The sequence below is a fragment of the Sycon ciliatum genome, chromosome 3, assembly GCF_964019385.1.
Source record: "Sycon ciliatum chromosome 3, ocSycCili1.1, whole genome shotgun sequence".
In the NCBI taxonomy this organism is placed as follows: domain Eukaryota; kingdom Metazoa; phylum Porifera; class Calcarea; order Leucosolenida; family Sycettidae; genus Sycon; species Sycon ciliatum.
In genome coordinates this window covers 24,391,347-24,410,288 of record NC_088645.1, presented here as the reverse complement: position 1 = coordinate 24,410,288, position 18,942 = coordinate 24,391,347, and the positions used below count along the sequence as shown (strand labels likewise).

At 48.3% G+C, this 18,942-nt stretch overlaps 2 protein-coding genes across 2 annotated transcripts in view; one reads left to right on the top strand and one right to left on the bottom strand.

Moving 5' to 3' along the window:
* The first annotated feature begins 206 nt into the window (after nt 1-206).
* LOC135811845 (protein singed-like) lies at nt 207-10,011 on the top strand. Its single transcript, XM_065325083.1, has 2 exons — nt 207-426; nt 7,992-10,011. Exon 2 carries the CDS (start codon nt 8,020-8,022, stop codon nt 9,475-9,477), a length of 1,458 nt encoding a protein of 485 aa, XP_065181155.1. The 5' UTR covers nt 207-426; nt 7,992-8,019; the 3' UTR covers nt 9,478-10,011.
* A 1,894-nt stretch (nt 10,012-11,905) lies between these two features.
* Nucleotides 11,906-18,942, bottom strand: part of LOC135811844 (nuclear pore complex protein Nup85-like) — a 23,112-nt gene continuing 16,075 nt past the window's right edge. Inside the window, exons 11-19 of the mRNA XM_065325082.1 lie at nt 18,246-18,296; nt 18,001-18,101; nt 17,614-17,699; nt 17,162-17,193; nt 16,781-16,881; nt 16,104-16,203; nt 15,749-15,800; nt 14,256-14,492; nt 11,906-12,385 (exon numbers count right to left, since the gene is read on the bottom strand). Coding sequence (XP_065181154.1) covers nt 12,296-12,385; nt 14,256-14,492; nt 15,749-15,800; nt 16,104-16,203; nt 16,781-16,881; nt 17,162-17,193; nt 17,614-17,699; nt 18,001-18,101; nt 18,246-18,296 — 850 coding nt within the window. The 3' untranslated portion in view covers nt 11,906-12,295. The remainder of the gene's footprint in view (nt 12,386-14,255; nt 14,493-15,748; nt 15,801-16,103; nt 16,204-16,780; nt 16,882-17,161; nt 17,194-17,613; nt 17,700-18,000; nt 18,102-18,245; nt 18,297-18,942) is intronic.

Here is an 18,942-nt window from a genome sequence, read left to right as displayed (position 1 = left end):
CTGGCCATACAAAGTCAGTACAGCGTTGGTACCTCTCCACCGAGGCTGAGCCCAGGCACACTGGAATACAGTCATGTACGTGTTGCGTGCAGACGGTGATGGACTTGTACTGTCTACACTGTCTGTACTCTCTACTGTAGACTGTGTATGCAGCTTGCTAGCGTGATCCGTGCACGATATCTGTGCGAGTCTGTGCGTGCGAGTGTGACTGTGAGAGGCACGGTAACGACGCGCAACAAACGCCAGCACTTCTTTTTGAGCCTCCCTCACTGTGACAGCCAGCTGTGGGAGATTGAAGAATCGTCGTGACCTTGCGGTACCTTTCGAAACTGTTACTTACAACCTCCGCAAGTGGAATACTAACTAGTAATCGCGTTGACCCAGTCTTTGGCGCTACTCCGATTACCTGAAACGACCAAGAAAACGGTAAGTTCCTAGCAATACCGTAATTGTCTCTTTGCATTTTCTATTGGATCCACTTGGCGATGACGATGTTGGTGTTGTCGTTACGATTGCGACATGCAACGTCCCGATCGTAGAACTAGCTGCATGTCAGTGTCCTTTTCAGTGGTTGTGCGTGTGCTCGTGTGCGTGTGTACGCGCACGCGTCTATCGTTGAATGTGTTACTGGTTATCGCCTCGATTACGATGTGAGACACCCTCACCTCTAGACGCCGGGGCAAACGCGAAACTCGAGAGCTCTTCAGTTCAGAAAATAATTAGGCTAGCACTAGTAGCACTAGCAGCAGGTAGCTGGTCATGTTTTGTCGATAAACATTTTTGCAGATCCAGAATAGGGACTGTATGTATATGTACCGTTGTACGATCGGCGGAGGAGGAAGGTTTCGTAGGAACGACAGTTACATGCACCTCTGGCGTCCGCGAGTGGTGGCGTTCTGCCACTGGAGATCGTTGCCACGTTGGTGAACGTTGGCCAGCGGCACGGATGTGCGGCTTTGCGAAGTGAATAATAATATTATAATGTTGTGCTAAAGCTGGTATTCTTGAAGCGCTGCGCGAGCACGATGGATTAGACGATGTCAAGGCTCAAAATGCGACTGACCATGGACGGGAGGGCTCGCTAAGATTTGATTTCTTTTGAGATCATAGCAGGATCCTATTATTTGCCTGGCCTGACAGAAGGTCGATGGGCTGGTCGTTGAAACGTGGTCAGTGCGCTGCTGCTCAGTGCTCCTTGCATGCCATCAGATCCTTCCGAAGTACCATTCCAGATACAGTGTATCTAGTAATATCCAGCAGAAGTGAGCGAAAAAGAAGGCCAGCGCTCCGGGTCAGAAAGAATACACACACACGTATTCACCGGTAGTGTGAATGGAAACGCCGCTAGAAAACTAGACACGATAAAACAGTCGCACACGGTTTGCGTGTGTCCTACATTGACGAGCAGCGGAACAGCTGGTGACCGCGTCCTTCACATGACAGTGCAGTGGAGGCTTCCTTCCGCTCCGTGAGTTCCTGAATGCATGCATGCACTCGACTTAAAAACTCGACTTGAGCTTGATAAACACCACGACATGGCTGAACTATGCCATGGATAGTTCAAGCTTGAGTCAAACTCAAAGTAACGTTAGACGATGACATAGAGACTTCGACTTAGTCTCAGGTGCTGATTTGTTGTGATATCATGCACAGAGCTGGCAACCAACTGGGTCTGTTTTGGGTACTGCGATTTATGATTTTCCGTATTTTGCAGCTATTTTTGCATATTGCCAATGTACTGCAGTGTGCATTGCTTGCGCTGTTCGTCATTTTGTGAGAGCTTGGACAATCCACTTGTCCAGGCAAGAAGGCAGCAATGCCTGTTCCATTCTGGCGAAGTAAAATAAAATATACCAACCAACCAACCATTGTCACGGTTTTTCGCATTCGCAGGCATGTTGGTGGTTTGTTTTACTGGTGCAAAACATGTGTGACTTGTACGGCAGAACGTGATTTTTGTGCTTGCATGTAGTCGAAGCATAGCATGCACTCGCTTTGGCACGGGGATATTTTATCGCCGCAGCTTTAGCTTGCCATATTTCTACATAGCTGATCGATCCTCTTCGAATTTCCCTACCATTTTTGCTCCAATTCTGTAGTGCGGACGAAGGAGTGATTTTCTGTACACATACGCCAAAACCTGAAGGTTTGCAACACTGTATGCATGCAGAAACGCATGCTGTAACACTGCAAGAGCGCAGCATGCACCGCAACCCCCCCCCCCCCGTCTCGCGAGAGCGCCCCCACCTTGAATTTACAGCCAGGGAAAGGAGAAACGTACGGCAGAGTGCAACAAAGTTTGTACGGTGTGAGAAACTAAGTATACTAAGGTCACACTTAGCAGGTTTTTGTGTGGAGCTTGGGTCCGCTTGTATTGATGGTAAATCGAGTAGAGATGGACTAGACTGCACAACGTAAAATGGTTCTATAAGGTTCAAGTCGTATGACCTACAGACAGGACACCACCTCCACAATGCGACCACGAAAGAACGAGATGGTGGGGCGCTCTCGCCGTACTTCACGTACATGTTACTTGGCTGTTGCCAACTTGCCATGATGCTTTAGATACGGTCACATTACAATCACATCATTCTGTACGTTCCTGGACGCAAGTTAGTTCTTTGGGCACCCCTGCCCGATTGGGGCCTGGTCCTTCTTAGGCGGACATATTCCCGTAAGCAGATCTAATCAGCCTGTACACAAGTCAGGTCAACCTGCATGCCGCGTTGCAAGTCAGGAGATACCTAGGATATACCGGTACTCTAATTTCAGAAATTTTAGGTGCTCATTATTTTCGGTATGAGGGCAAAAGGCAGCCTTTAGGGTTAGGTGAACAGAAATTTTAGGTACAGAGAAGCAGTTCACTATTGGATTATGTGTGTTAGTGTTTGTTCGGTGTATTGAAATTTTAGGTATGAAACAGACGCACCGAAAGTACCAAAAATTTGTGAAATTACAGTACCCTGCTACTGGTATTCTTCAATATCAGGTAGCCAGCGTTTCAAAAGCTTGGTCAAAGCCAGGGGAGCAGAGTCATGCCGATAACCCGGACTTACTACGACTATCTGCTCATGCAGGATTAGTCACGGGGGGTGAGGTAACGTTCTTATAACTCATTCGCAACCACTACTTCATTTGAACTCGCTCTGGTTTACCACACACATGTGCATGTACATGATTTGGGGTTTCTAATACAGTTGAACATCGATTATCCGACCACCTCTGGGCAGACAACTGTCAGGCGGTGTTCAGATAAGGCAAATGTTCTGGATAAGAAAAAACTGTCACTCACACACTTTCAGTGGTTATTACTAGCCGCACGACCATTTTACTTTTTACTTTTCAAAATTTTCGTATTTTTTGAATGGCTCACTACATGCACAGTGCGTACTCTACGGCACATGCGCCCAAAAAAAACTGTTACGGATAATCGAATGGTCGGATAGTCGATGTGCGGATAATCGATGTTCAACTGTACATGCAATGCCATACTAACCGACTGGGTGCTGAAAGGCAATGGTGGAATGCATACTTGATGGGAGAGAAAGCTGAACTCCACCATCCCCCCCCCCCCCCCCCCCCCCGGTACAGTTTGTGCAGCTGAGGGGATGTACACACGAATCTATCCACGAGCATAATGTGCGAGTTCAATGATCACGCCATGGCCAAATCTCTCCCTATCCGTAATGATTGTGAAAAGAACATTTGAGTGGTGGTATAGACTGTTGGCTGTTCACAATAAGGTGCAGCCTGCCAGGCACTTGTGCTACTCCGCTGTGGAGATATCTTAGCTGGAATCATGCCTGCTTGTGTTACTCTTGTGTATCCAGCACTGCTCGATGAAATCCAGTCGCGTCACTCGAGTACGCGTCGGGCATTGCGCAGCCCGCAGACCTGCGAACACTGCCGGGGCTGCGAAACGGTGCAAGCCACAAACTTGAGTGACACGGCTGGATTTCATTGAGCAGGACTGTACATGTAGGCCGGCACTCTTCTACAGCAGGTCTCATGGTGTGTTCATGTACACGACACATGCTGCATGAACTTGCAACTTTCTCAAATGTTCCAACTGTACAAGAACTCCCAATACTCCTTACCACACAACATCGAGACTCCGGAAATCATGTGCAGTCGATTGCAAAAATGTAGCCCCGACAGGGATGTCGGACCGGGCCCCGGTGCGGCAGGTGCAATATAGGCTATTTTGGCCAAATTTAGTTACCAGACCTTCTGTCCAGGGGGGGGGGGGGGGGCTTTTCATGGGCCTTTTCATAGCTGCACCAATATAGAATACCTTCCGACGCCTCTGCCCAATTATCAGCTAATGCCAACCTGCCATACATCTGCCAAAGCCTGAGTGCATGATGCCATCATGTTGTCCCTGCTGTGTTTCTGGTTGCTCACTAGTCTGACATCTTGCTCTGAAAATGACCGAGGCAACAACCATGACTGCCGGGCGTTGACCTGGCAGCAGCGTTGCCCTGGCAACAGTGTTGACCTGGCAGCAGTGTTGCCCTGGCAGCAGTGTTGCCCACACTGCATGCTCCACTGTATTTACGGTGGAGTCGCTCGCCCAATAACGTTGTTTCCAAGGGGTTAGCCTGGGACGTTCTTATTTTCGGCATTCTGTGTTGTTATAGCACGTTCTTAGAAAAAATCCGTAATGGATGACATGAATGTAACCCGAAAGCATCCAGAAAAGTGAGAAAACCAACACCGCCGTTCTTCATATTCATGCACATGCACAGTGCAGTGTCCTGTCGCTATTTTGTTGCATTCAAAGTCGAGGGAGTTTTCTTCGTTACTGTATTGAGCCTATCGTGTGTTTTCGACCACTAAATTTTTTATTGATACTTGTACATAGCATGGTGTTATAGTATATAGCCATGTCTTTTCACCGGTGCAGCGCCGCAGAAATACCGCAGTATTGCCGCAGAATTCACGCTATCCGCCGCATAATGTAGCGATTTGTGCCGCAGAATTCTGCGCAGAATTTCAACTTTCTGTCCGCGGATTCCTGGAGGGACAGCCCTTTGTTTAGGACTCCTTGGAGTGGTGGTTACATTTGTGTGTGGAACTTAATCAAAATCAAGAATGTCCAGCCTGAAACGCGAAGAACGCCATGGCCTAAACGGTTGAGAACGGCGGTGTTGGTTTTCTGGCAGCTTTTGGTGTACATAATTATGATCCAGTACGAATTGTTTCTAAGAACGTGCTAGAAGAATGCAGCCAGATTGCTGAAAAATAAGAACACCCTAGGCTAACCCCTTGGAAGCAACGTTCTTGGACGCGCGACTCTCCTGTATTTCAAAGGTTGAGACCGAGAATGTAGGGCAAAAAGACCTATGATAAGACGTCGGCTTGGCTCAGTTTCTGTTCAGGTCTCCATCCTAACAGCCATCAATCCGTAATCGGTCGCAACCTTGATGATACAGTACATAGTCTGTACTGTTTGTTTGCACTGGATTACGTGTCACGTTTGCTTCTTGGTGTGTCTGCAACTGCACTACATTGTATTCCGGACTGGATAGTGCGACTGTGTGCCACAGTGCATGTATCACTATGCATTATTCTAGGCTGGATAATGCCTTTGAAATGGACTGGGTGCCACAGTACAGTCATGTATCCCTATCAGGGAGCCTCGGTCCAGGTTTGGATAGGACTCCCTGCACAGTACAGTCAGTGTGATGCATGCAACCAGGGAGTAGTACAATACATGTACCGGTATTGTACTACTCCCTGCATGCAACCAGGGAGTAGTACAATACCGGTATTATACTACTCCCTGGTTGCATGCAACTAGGAGAACAGTCATGCTAGTCATGGTTTCATGCAGGGAGCAGAAGATCCACTACCCCCTGGTTTCATGTACTCTTGATGCAACAGATCTTCAGCTGAGGCTGCGTTTACACGACAACGCACGGCCAGTTTTCCGTTTTCAGTCCCGCATTTCTTTTTTCGTTTTCGTACGTTTACACGATCAAAGCCGATCCGAGGTGGTCTCCGTTTGTATCGTTTTCAAGCGTCTACACGAGAGCAAAGAATGCGCCAAAGTTTGTCATGTGCCAAGTGTTGCCGTGGAAGCACCAATCACACTCAAGTAATGTTTGAAAACAGGCACACGACAACACACGTCACATGACGAAAATTGTAAAAACATTTTTTTGGATTGTCGGATCCGTGTAAACGGCCGAAAACAAAACAAACGTGACGGAAAACGAGGCCAGCACACCGTTTCGACTGTTTACACACCCAAATTTATCCGGCAGAACATTTCCGTTTTCAAATTCTTCCACCTTGGCCAGCGTTTTGGTGTACAACTTTCACGTTTTGCTCCGCGTACCGTGTAAATGAACCATGGATCCGAAAGGATTTCGTTGCGTTTTCGCCCCCAGCGTTGTCGTGTAAACGCAGCCTGAGTCAGAGAGCTAGCAGGGAGTAGTACAATAGGGAGGTTTAGTCCCACGTAATCCGTGGGTACTTTACGTGTGTGTACCACGTGATACTCAGTGACCCACGTACAGACGTTTTCTGGTTCACGACATACCGTGTATGGAGGCTCACCCACGTTCCGCCAGAACGTGGGTGAAAATCAGAATGGAGTGCATTGTGCAAGCTGTGAGGGTGCTCAGCTGAAGAAGTTTCCGAAGCACGAAATCAAAATATTGGATGCGCTTCTTAGGCCCGGGTAGCTTCGTCTTTGACCAGGTTTGGGCCTTTCGCTTCATGCTTTTGTTTGTTCCGTGTGACTAAACACAACATTGCAACGTGGGTGCCCTTCATCCACTTTACGTGGATCACCCACGTAGATCTACGCGTTTCCGTTCCGTGGGAACTAAACCTCCCTAATACTATATATTGTACTACTCCCTGGCAGCTGGCCAGAGGCGACGAAAGTAGCCCTGTCCTGGTCCCATGCGATGTCTGCATGCACTGGTTCACACGTCTGCGGTTTCCACGGCAGACAGCAACGACAGGCAGCAGCAGCTCACTGTTTCGCCCATGTCTCACATTATCACGGGCGTGTTATTGTAGATAGACACTGGCACATCCCTCGGCTAGCAGAGTGGCAAATGCACTGCAAATACTCTCCCTACAATGTCATGCAGACTCACACTCATTGTCAGTGATGCCTCTTGAGTCTTGAGTTGTGCTAGACTTTGAAGTTTGGTAGACTATTCAGCTAGCCCTGGCACAAACTTTGACGAAGGAAAGGGACGCGCCAACTCCGGAACCACACTCCATGATCGGTGCCAACTCGCGATACACGAGAAACTCACACCGACTGGTACAGCACAAGGCCAAGGGTCGTGAGATGGGGTTGTAATACTCTTGGATACATGTACAGAGCTTGACAAAGTGGACACATAACACGTGTACCGTAGTTTCCTGCTGACAAGAAGGCAAGAAGGCAAGGTGATGCAAAAAGTGCCAAAAACCACCTCACAACCCGAACTTGAACAAAGCTGGTGAACAAAGCTGCAAAAAGGGGAGTGTTGCACGTGTTCCTTCCTGGCGCCACGCGCGCACAGGGATCCTAGGGAGGGGATTGTTCCAAATTTACACAAAAAGGTTTTAGCAAGGAGTACTACCGGTACAAGTTTTTAGAAGGATATGGCTTGTACTCGTACTCCCTGACTCATATGGGCAAGAGTACATATGAAAACCGTACTCTTGATATATGAGTCATAGCGCTTTGCGATTTGGACCGTCATGTGCATCCCGTACGCGCTCTCGTGAGGGTCTTCTGTCCCGGATTTGGCTTTTTGGCAGTGGAAATGTCACCTTGTTTGGGAGATTCGTGTACGGGATGTGTATCGACGCATAATACCGAAGCGCATGCGCTTTTTGGGATGAGGGTAACATCTCGGGAGTGTCCTGTGGAAGAGTGAAGTAGGGGACCCTTGATTGCTTGTTTGTCACTCAATCTCACACAGCTGTCTTGTCTCTTGGTTTCCCGTTTTTGTCCTCCTTCTTTTCGGCCCATCCAGCACTTGGATCATTTGATTTTCAGCAGTCATGGCAGCTCCAACCCAAACGTGCGGTCTGATCAACGCAGCCAACAACAAATATCTGACTGGCGAGAAATTTGGCTTCACTGTCAACGCCAACGGAGCAACGATCAAGTCCAAGCAAATTTGGCAGATCGTAAGCAAGGAGGGCAGTGAGCATGTCTTCCTGCGTAGCCCCCACAACCGGTACCTGGCGGCCACTGAGAAAGGTGTAGTCACTGCTGACTCCGAGGAGATGTCTGGCAATGCTGCTTTCTTCTTCGAGCCACAGAAGAGTGGTCGCGTTGCCTTCAAGAGCGTCCACAACTACTACTTTGGCGGCGAGGGTGACAAGTTGTCGTGCTTCTCCAAGACTGTTGGCGACCAGGAGTCCTGGATCATCCACCTTGCCAACCACCCACAGTTTGTTCTGCGCAATGTTCAGCGTAAGTGTTATGTGACCTGCGACGAGAAGGCCAATGAAATGCGCACTACCGAGGAGCACCCATGGGGCGCAGAGGCCGTCATCACCCTGGAGTTCGACCGCCCCAGTGGCAGCTACCTGCTCCGTGCCTCCAACAACATGGTCTTGTCGCAGTCCGGCAAGCTGATCAATGACGTCAACGAGGACTCTCGCTTCCAGGTGGAATTCCGCAGCGGATACGTGGCCTTCCGTGCCTCCAATGGAAAGTACCTGGCTGGTGTTGGCAGCACAGGCGCCTTGCAGGCACGTCGTGAGAAGGTTGACAAGGATGCGCTGTTTGCCCTGGAGGACTCTCTGCCCCAGATCCAGCTCATCTCCCACTCCGGCAAGTACGTGTCCATTGCCCGTGGCGTCGAGGTATCGGCCAGCCAGTCCGAGCCCACCACCAAGGAGATCTTCCAGCTTACCTGGGCCGATGGCAAGGTTGCTCTGCGCTCCGCCTCCGGAAAGTTCGTCTCGGCTTCCAGCTCATCCCTTCAGGACAATGGCGAGGAGGCCAGCGGTGACAACCTGTACGAGATTGCGTTCAACGGCGCCACCGTTACGTTTAAGGCCAACAGCGGACGCTACGTCATCACCAAGCCCAACGGCACGCTGAGCGCCACCGGCGACTCTGCCGAAGAGCCCAAGGCCGTCTTCACGCTCAACATCGTCAACCGCCCGCTGCTTGTGCTGCGCGGCGAGCACGGCTTCGTCTCCACCGTGCCCACGTCCAAGGACAAGCGCTACGAGGCCAACCGATCGATGTACGAGGTCCTGAGCGTCAACGTCGAGAGCGGCATCTACACGCTCAAGGGTGCCAACGGTCAGAACGTCAGCCAGATCGAGAACAAGACCTTCTCCGCCAACGGTGGCGAGCCAGCGCGCTTCCACTTTGAGATCCAGCCGAACAGCCGCATGGCACTTCGCCTCGTCGGCGGTGCCCTCCTCAAGGGTGTTTCCAACGGCGGCTTCAGCGAGAGTGGTGAAGAGATTGGTAAGGAGACCGTGTTTGAGTATTAGATATGAGACTTTGCAGAGGTAACTCTCTGCGAGCCAGAATCCCGTCTTTACTTCCTTAGTTTTATTTTGCCGTCTTTAGCATAACAAGTCATTAGTTTCAATTTTTTTAATTGCCTAAAATTCCCGGATGTGTTTGTCGCCGCCATCACTGCGTTGAGTATTGCCTGCTTCCCACATCCTGCACACTTTAGAGCTTGTGCTTCTCTGCAATTCGGCGGACTTTTTTTCGCCACAGCTGGTCCGCTTGTTTTTCTTCATTTTTATCTAGACTCGCTTCGCCGCCTTTTTTCTCCTACAGCTCGGCACAATATGCTCTTTGATATCACACGTTCTCCATGATCTAGCAATCTCCCCATCGATCGTCTCGCCATGCTTGATGGTGGCCCGTTTTACAACAAAAATTATTTAGTTCAGTTGTTTCATACCTCTGCGCTACCACAGGTATGCACACGAAATTTTCTTCTTTTTAAAACACGCTATGATCGCCTCGCTCTGGTTCATCATTTTGATTCTTGGACGAATCCTGTAAGCTTCCGTATTGTGTTTCTGTACAGTCATGTAGGTTGGAGTTTTAACCAGGGAGTAGTACAACACGTAAAACACCCTTCACAGCCAAATATGGAATGCATGAGTAATGCTTGTGAGTATGCATGCTTAGATCAGGATTCAGGAGTGCACTGTTCAAGTTCAACACCCCAGAAGATGACCCCCCTCAGGTGGCTGTGAAGGGTGTTTATGGTACAAATTACGTCATTGCGCAATGTGTCTATACCCATTGCACACGATGTACATTAACTGGATTCCAAGAGTCCTTATGTCAGTTATGAACCCTTGGTAAAATCAAGAGTATACTGTTCACAGAATTTCCAAGTGAACTATTTATATCAAAAGTGAAATCTCTTGCGATGCAAAAAAAACTACTAGCAGAAGTATGTTCGTTTTTGGGGGTAGGGAAGTACACTTTTGCGATGATCACTACATGTACTACCAAGAGTCCATAACCCCTGGACTCTTGCTAGCATGCTACAGCCTACTACCGGTATCAAGAGTTCATAACTCTATGAAATCTTGATACCGGTATCTATGCCAGTACGCCTCGTACAGTGATGAGACGCATGCTTCCGAATACACATGTACACACATTGTTCTTGACATTAATTACTCTTGAATCGTGTGCCTCGGATGCTGCAGTTGAGGTGTACATGTAGCTGTCATGAAGAGTATGATTGATACAATGTACTACTGTAAATATACAAAATTTCGGCACTTCACGATTTATTTTCGGCGTGGGGTAGAGGGCATGGTATTGCGACAGATGCTGTGAAAAATTTCATCGGCGTTTTAATTTAGGCGTTTTGGGTCGGTGCCGAATATAGCCGAAATTAAATAGCTGCCGAAAATTTGAATATTTACAGTATTGTGGACATAGAAATCCGGTGGATAGACCGGGGCTGGCACCCTTACTTGCTTAGCAAGTGCACACACTGTTACACTGCAACAATGGACCAGCAGTGCTCATGGCTGCAAGGCCAGCACCCTGCGGCCCGCTTGATGTCTCAATGGATTTCAATGTCCACTACAGTAGGTGTGCATAGGACACAAACATGCATTGGTGGTGCCAGCTGCGGCATGCGGGCAGAACTACGGGTGAGATTACAGCAGTGTACGTTTTCTGAGAATGGACCATTGGAATTTTAGGGAAATCGGTCGTTTCCACTCCAATCTGCTGGACAAGCTGCTTTGGTCTGGGTTTGGATTTGTAAAACAAATTGATGTAGGCATGTACAGAAAAGTGAGACAGATTCAATGGCCAATACTTCCACACCCCAAAAAAATCTACAGGTCTGTCCCTAGGCCCTGCGGGAATTTGCGGAAAAAATCCTCGAAAACTTGCGCAAGAAATTGCCGCAGAAAACAACAAAAATTGCGGCGAAAAGTGCGGAACTTGCCAGGAACTTGCGGGATTATTGGCAGAAAATTGCGGATTTGGGCCAAATCACGAAATTTGTTGTATCCTTAGAATCGCTATTTGCGTACTGTGGAAATAACCTATGAGCAGGATCATGGAAAGCACTGTATGCTGCGTGAAAAGTGCAGAAAATGTCAAAAGAAATGCAGCAAACAACACAAAACGCGGGAAATCGCGGGTTTTCAGAAAATCGCGAAATTTGTTGCGTCCGTAGAATCGCGATTTCCTGGAGGGACAGACAGGTCACACACCTCACCTCAGACCTGCCCATCGCTGAAGCGATGATATCAAACAGCTATGTTAGACATAGCAACTTGTGCTGGGATTATACCATTCAACAGCTTGCAAGGCTGATGAATTGACCGCCACTAATTTTAGCCTGGTATCCACCACACAGCTGATTGAAGTGGCTTTTTTCACACACACACACACATACACACACTCCAAACGACGTAACAGTTCGATGCCCAAAAGTATACAAATTGACGATGAAAGAGAAAACAAACTGCTACACGTACACGCAGGGAGGAGAGAGATAACTTGGCACGACATGTCAGGAAGACACAAACAAAACAGACAAAAACCAAAACGGTATAAAAAATTAAATGGTAAGTTCAGCCGACCATCAGCTGAGCCAATGGTGGCAGGGAACGCAGGGATACGTGCGACAGCACCCACAACCTAATGCACACGCTGTGTATTGGGTTATCCTGCGTTTGTCGCCCCTACTCAAACACACAAGTGCTCTAAGCTCTAAAGTTGATTGAGAACATCCGACACAGCCCTAGTGTGTGGCAGCACTCAACATCAGAAAGTACCTCCATCAATGTCATGCTGCTGCTGCATGTCTCAGCTATGCGCACCGGAAATTATTGCTCGGGCCAGGTTGCGCGCTAGAGCCAAGCGCAGCAACGACAACTTGTCCATCAGCTGCTTGATCTAGGGAAAGAGCGAGACACGCACACACACACGCACGCACACACACACACACACACACACACACACACACACACACACCTCAGACCTCAGACATGCCCATCGCGGGAGCGATGATAGCGAACAGCTATGTTCTAGACATAGCAACTTGTGCTGGGATTACACCATCCAACAGCTTGCAAGGCTGATGAATTGACCGCCACTATTTTTAGCCTGGTATCCACCACACAGCTGTTTGAAGTGACTTTCTGGCCAGTGAATCCCTATTTCTCATTTTTCCATTTTTTTCTTTTTTTCTTTTTCTACACACACACCACACCACATACTCCGGCACACACACACACACAGGCACACACACAATGGCACACAACAACGCACTGATCAATAGCTTGCCAACAGCCTGCCACTGGTCACACGTCGCATTGCAGGCCCACGAGCAATAGCACAATTGTGCCTGACAGACACATTTCGAAATCGTATCGCAATATTTATCTCTACGAGGTGAATTGCTATTTCTGGACATTGTACATTTCTGGACATTTCGAGTAAAATAATTTTTCGTCGCGTGTAGAGTCAAATCAGTCAGGTTGATGAAGTTTTTTCTTGTTGTAGTTGACAGCTGGGCTGTTGTAGTTTCTCCTCGTGTCGGTGCCTTGCTGATAGCCTTTTCTTGGGAGGCATTTCAACGAGTTTTGTGGTACTATGTCGCATGAGAATTTTGAATTTTGAGTAAAATAAGAAGTAATGGACGAATCGTTGGCTTCCCCATGTGCACTCCACTTCAGACGCTCTATAGTCTTGGACCTGTTGGCTGGAAGTGTGAAGAGGCCAACTGCAGTCCACCAATAGAAAAAATTACAAAAATGGTGCAGTATAGGATGCCTGTTGACGCTATTTTACTTTCATGTCCAGAATTCAATACACTGAAATTTAGGCCAAAAAATTGGCCTGTCGAAAACATCCTGCTATAAAGTCTCTGGGATCACAGCATGAGCAATTGTCACATATTTGGAAAGATGAAGGATTAGGCCATACAATAGATACAAAAAGATATGAAAAATGTAAAACACACAGCCGGTGGGCCTCTATTTTATTTTCATGTCCAGAAATTGCTATTCACCTCGTAGTCAAAAGGGCAAATTTAGAGGGATACATGCCGTGAGAGGGAGAACCAGAGGTTATGCAAATGATGGCATGGCGGTGTAAACTAGTGGATTCGCTACTGGGAGCTAAGCATACAGCGCGAGTCGGCGATTTCGCTTCAGCTAGTGCATCGCAGTACCGTAGAGTTGCCAATGCATTTCAACTGATGATGTCACCGCAGAACCTCCATACACAATAGCAGCGATTCCCAGATGGCTCGAGTGCTCAACACCAGGATGATGTCATCGCAGAACCTCCATACACAATAGCAGGGATTCCCAGGTGGCTCGAGTGCTGAACACCAAGATGATGTCATCGCAGAACCTCCATACACAATAGCAGGGATTCCCAGGTGGCTCGAGTGCTCAACACCACAAGGATGCAGCAATGTCACAACGGCTGAAGAGAACAGTTACAACCCGGTTAAATTCTAGTTGTAACACTGCGTTACATGCACGCACTCTCCTCTTCTGCCTTTGTAACCTGTACAGCCGTCCCTCTTTAATCCAGCACCCTCTATAAAGCAGCACAATTCTCAGCAGCCAAAATGTCCTCTTCATGCACATTGCAGCAGTAAATCAGGTTTTCTAATCCAGCACCCTCTCTAATCCAGCACCCTCCCTAATCCAGCAACCTCTCTAATCCAGCAGAATTTCCGTAGCACACGCATGGTGCCGGATGATAAAGAGACAACTACGTACAGCACCGTACAGCTATCAGTAGCACTCACCGGCAGCTGTTTCTTGCCCAGTATGTTAGTGTCCATGGGCACAGCGTCGTCGTCCATGCCACCATCCCCATTGACTGCAGTCGACATGAAGCCATTGAGACGCGAGCCGGCGGACACGCCACTGCTGTCTCCACCGTCAGCCCCTGCACTGCCGTTACAGTCGCCGGACTGTGCGTACGTTTGCACCTCTTCCAGGCAGTACATCAGTTCGTACGTCTGGTCTCGATCAAAGATAACCTGTCAGACAGAAACAAGAATGAAGTTGCAGATACCACTGCAGCTGTACTTATGATTGAACTATAAAGTGGTAAAGAGTAAAGACACACATGGCAATACGGTACCTGATGTACCAGCCTGCTATGTCGGATACCGCCAACCATGCATCGACTAGGCGCCAGGCGCGAACTGATGGTGATGGTGGCGAGAAGGAGAGCTCTGTGCCAGAACCTTGCAGCCTAGAGAGCGTGTGCGGGCAGACGTGTATTTACCGCCATATTGCCAAGTGTGTCTTCACCACCATATAATTCAAACAGAAACAAGAATGAGTGAAAAACACCACACTGTCTACTAAGACCATCTGTACTTAGAGACCGGTCACCTAAGCGAAAAGACAATGTTACAATGCTTTCAAGTTACAACACATTCGAACCTGCCTACTAAGACCACCTGTGTTTAGAGACCGGTCCTAACATTACAGTAAGAGTATAACCTCCCAGGAGTGTGCAACTCTCATCACGTGTCTCAGGTACGTTTCCTACTACACTCATACCTCTCTTATCCGGGCGCTTTGGGACCGGACACTGCCCGTAACTTCGAGGGTGCCCGTAACTCCGAATCATATACATCTTGATGGGGAAAAGGCCATCGATATGGCATATGACGTCAATATTTCTACGAAAAGTGACAAAAGAGTAGTAATATTTCCCCTGAAACTCGCCCAAATAGTGCCCGGTAGACCGAAGTGCCCGTAACTTCGAAGTCCGGATAACCGAGGTATGAGTGTATGTACAAACGAAGGATAGCGTGCGCGCAATCCGAATATCTGCCAGGATCATGCTGGAGACTTGCATACGCGCAGTGAGTTTCTGTCAGAGAGTGCTTTTTTTATTACTCCGCTGCTCGCTAAAATGGGCTGGAAACGTACAACTACGACACTACACCACGTGATGTGAGTTTTCGCCGTCGGCGTACCCCATAGAAAGGGTATCAGGAGTTGCACAATCTTGGGGGGGGTTACATGTGTATATACTCTTGATAACAGGCACAAGACCATGCTTGAGCACACATCGTGACCTGTCTTTTAAAGACCGGTTTCCAGTTAACAGTGGAAAGCCGTGATGCCATAACACATTGACTGAGGCGATCAGCACAGAGAGGAAACGCTTGAAATCGGATGTTTGTTAGCATGCCCCCACGTGTGGAAGGACTCCTGCTTGTTGCATTTCAGAGCGGACACAATATCAAACGTGCTGTCACCAGCCACAATCACTCACCTCATCCAGTTCCAACAGAGGTAGGGCATCAAGCAATATTGTTGGCCACAACCTATACAGTGGAGCACATATCAAAAAGACAAATAAATTTAGAAATGAAGATGCATGCCAAACAGATAGACGAAGAGAGAGAGAGAGAGAGAGAGAGAGAGAGAGAGAGAGAGAGAGAGAGAGAGAGAGAGAGAGAGAGAGAGAGAGAGAGAGAGAGAGAGAGAGAGAGAGAGAGATGACAATTGCGATCTATACAAAAGTAGTCTACACAGACACACACACACACACACTTCAAGTTCCACTCACATACACACACACACACACAAACCTAGGATTGCATAGTGCGCCACAAATCTTCACTTACTCTTTAGGTGCCAGTCGAGAGTCCAGCAACGAGAAGAGCAAGCTACCAGCCTGCTGGAAGTCTTGGTTGTTATAATGACGATGAAACTGGTGGTACTGAGCTGGAAGTGAGCAGCACAAAAACACAGACAGACACATGCACAGAACCAAATGCTTGAAGGACATAAGTGAACCAACCAATATACAGACTGCAGGTGTAATAGAGTTTAGAGTGAGCGAAGGAGGAGGAGAACGAGTGTGTGTGTGTGTGTGTGTGTGTGTGTATGTGTGTGTGTGTGTGCACATATGAGAGAGAGAGAGAGAGAGAGAGAGAGAGAGAGAGAGAGAGAGAGAGAAAGAAAGAGAGAGAGAGAGACCTTAGCCAAGTCTCTTCCACGCTACAGATACAGCGCTGTCCAATGAACACAAATAAAGTGCCGTGCACTGAAATCCGGGTGCACGAATACGTACAGAATCATCTGCACAAGTGCATAGCCCAGTGTCGACAAGTCTGTGGCCGCACAGGGCCTCGCGCTCATTACGTCACATAGCTCAAATTCTATGGAGCAGCAACAGCAGCACTGTACATTTGTGATACAAACAGACCAGCAGCAGCAGGACTATATCCACATAAGGTGCATGATTGTCACACACTAGTTCACTTCACTCTCCGCTCTCCGCTCTCTCGTTGTTGCTCACCCAGGAATGTTAGTCGATTGTTGAGCAGCATGGCTGGTCCTAGATTGTCGATGAGATCCAGGTGCTCAAACACACCATCAGCTGAGTAGCGGCTTAGTAATCTGGGCAGGGGGGAGAACGAACAAGAGCAAGAAAATGGCACACACGCGTAAAACATGGCTGCCGACTTTTTTTGGCGGTGCAATTTGTCCCATATTAGGCAGGTACGACCAGCCTTATTCGCTTGAGGAATTGAATGCCGAATCGTTGCCGGTCCGTATCTCTCCCCGTCTTCTGTGTACACACATACTTGCGTGTATATACCCTGTATGCATGTGTGAGCAAACGCACCCCCCCCCCCCCCCTACACACACACACACACACACACACAGAGCTCCTTACCGGTCTGCGAGGAACGCCGCAAAGCTTGATTCCTACAGGGCAAAAGGAGCAGAAGTGACAAGCAGGACAGCGTTGATACAAGCATGCTTGACAAGGATTACCAAGAGCAAGTCCCTCATCCAGTCAGTAATATACCAATGAATTCTGGAGGTCGAAATACCTGAAAAAGGTGAAAATTACCTCAGAAGCGAGGCACTACGCAAACAAGAGGAGACGATGAACAGCAGGCAGGTAGACAAACAAACAGTAGTTGATAGCCGAACCACACAATAGGAGCAAGACTTCAATACTGACAGCTGTAAACGTTTCGACCATACAGCTCTTCTTCAGACAGGTTTCTTCAGATAGACAGATAGACAGACAGAGGGTGAGGGAGGTAAACTTGTCCGGCAACCTTCTTCTGGCTGGACGCCAGGAAGGCAAAGTACGGAGAGCCGCGTAGCAAAGCTAACCTTGCAGCGCAGACACCAGTTGAGAGCCGAGCCGAGCCGGCCGTTCCTGTACGCCTGCATGGCCATGATGCGGCACACGGAATTACCTACACACACCACACAAATACAGGAACAGGCAAGCAGCCGCAGAGAATGCCATTCAGCCAAGGAGCAGCAGTAGCAGTAGTGCATGAACAAATCCCCGCAACAGAGACTGAACGAGGGAGGCCACCTTGCACACTACACTGCTGTACATGCATACGGTGGCCATTTCCTGGGGTGCTCTGGTCCCTAGGCCAACAAAACCACGACCCCATCAGTTTCTAAGCCACCCCAAAAACAACTTAAAAAACCCAGCTACTCCAAAAGTTATAAAAGCAGCAACAGAGAACCATACACTCAACACACCTGCATCAGTCAGGTCCCGCTGTTGACAGATGGACAAGACCTTCAGCGCCTTGCGCTCCGATGTCAGTGGCACACGTGGTACCAACAGATCCAAGTAGGGCCTGGAGTGAAGAACAGGTCAAGGAGAAGCTGTCACTGTGTCAGGCCACACACTGTGGTGAGAGAGAGAGAGAGAGAGAGAGAGAGAGAGAGAGAGAGAGTGAGAGAGAGAGAGAGTGAGAGAGAGAGAGAGAGAGAGCACTCACCCGCCCATGGAGCCACAATGGTCGAGGTAGGAGATGCCAGTTTGCCAAAAGCTGTGCCAAGCACAAGAAAAGGAGAACATAGAGCACTGAACTTGAGCTGGTCAAAACATATCACACAGATGTGCTCGCGTCAAATCAATTCGCAAGTGCAGTGCAACATCAAACACAACCAGGCACACATCAGCAAATCTAGATTCTGCAGCATCTGCCATACATCCCTCACTGGATGCACGAACGGACAACAAGTGCACTAATACTATAGTCTGTTTCAAAAAGATTCACAATCAGGTTTGGGTCTTAAAAAGTATGAAGATAAGGGAAATTTGGACAACAAAGTACATAGAATGGCTTGTTAGGACACGGCAAATTGTTCTGTGAAGGTTTCGGAACAATTGGAGCAACCGTTAAGGAGTTAGAATTTCGGCCAGGTTTCCGGCCTTTTCCCATGGTTTACAATTTGCCCAGGAAGCCAGTATCGATTTTTTATCAAAACCCACGATTTATCGTTTCCTTTTTGGCCTTGTGGTTATGAATGCTGTCTGCTGACCATGAAGTTGTGAGTTCAAATCCCAACCTCTCCTCAAGTCAAACTTTTTTTCATTGTTTTGGTGATCAAGCTGGTACAAGACAAAGAAGATGGCTGCACCAAACGACTTGTTGTTGGAGCTCGCGCTTCCTGCCGAACTGACTGACACTT

What these genes read in the sequence shown, in the direction of transcription:
- LOC135811845 (XM_065325083.1), top strand. Translation starts at nt 8,020, where the DNA reads ATGGCAGCTCCAACCCAAACGTGCGGTCTGATCAACGCAGCCAACAAC.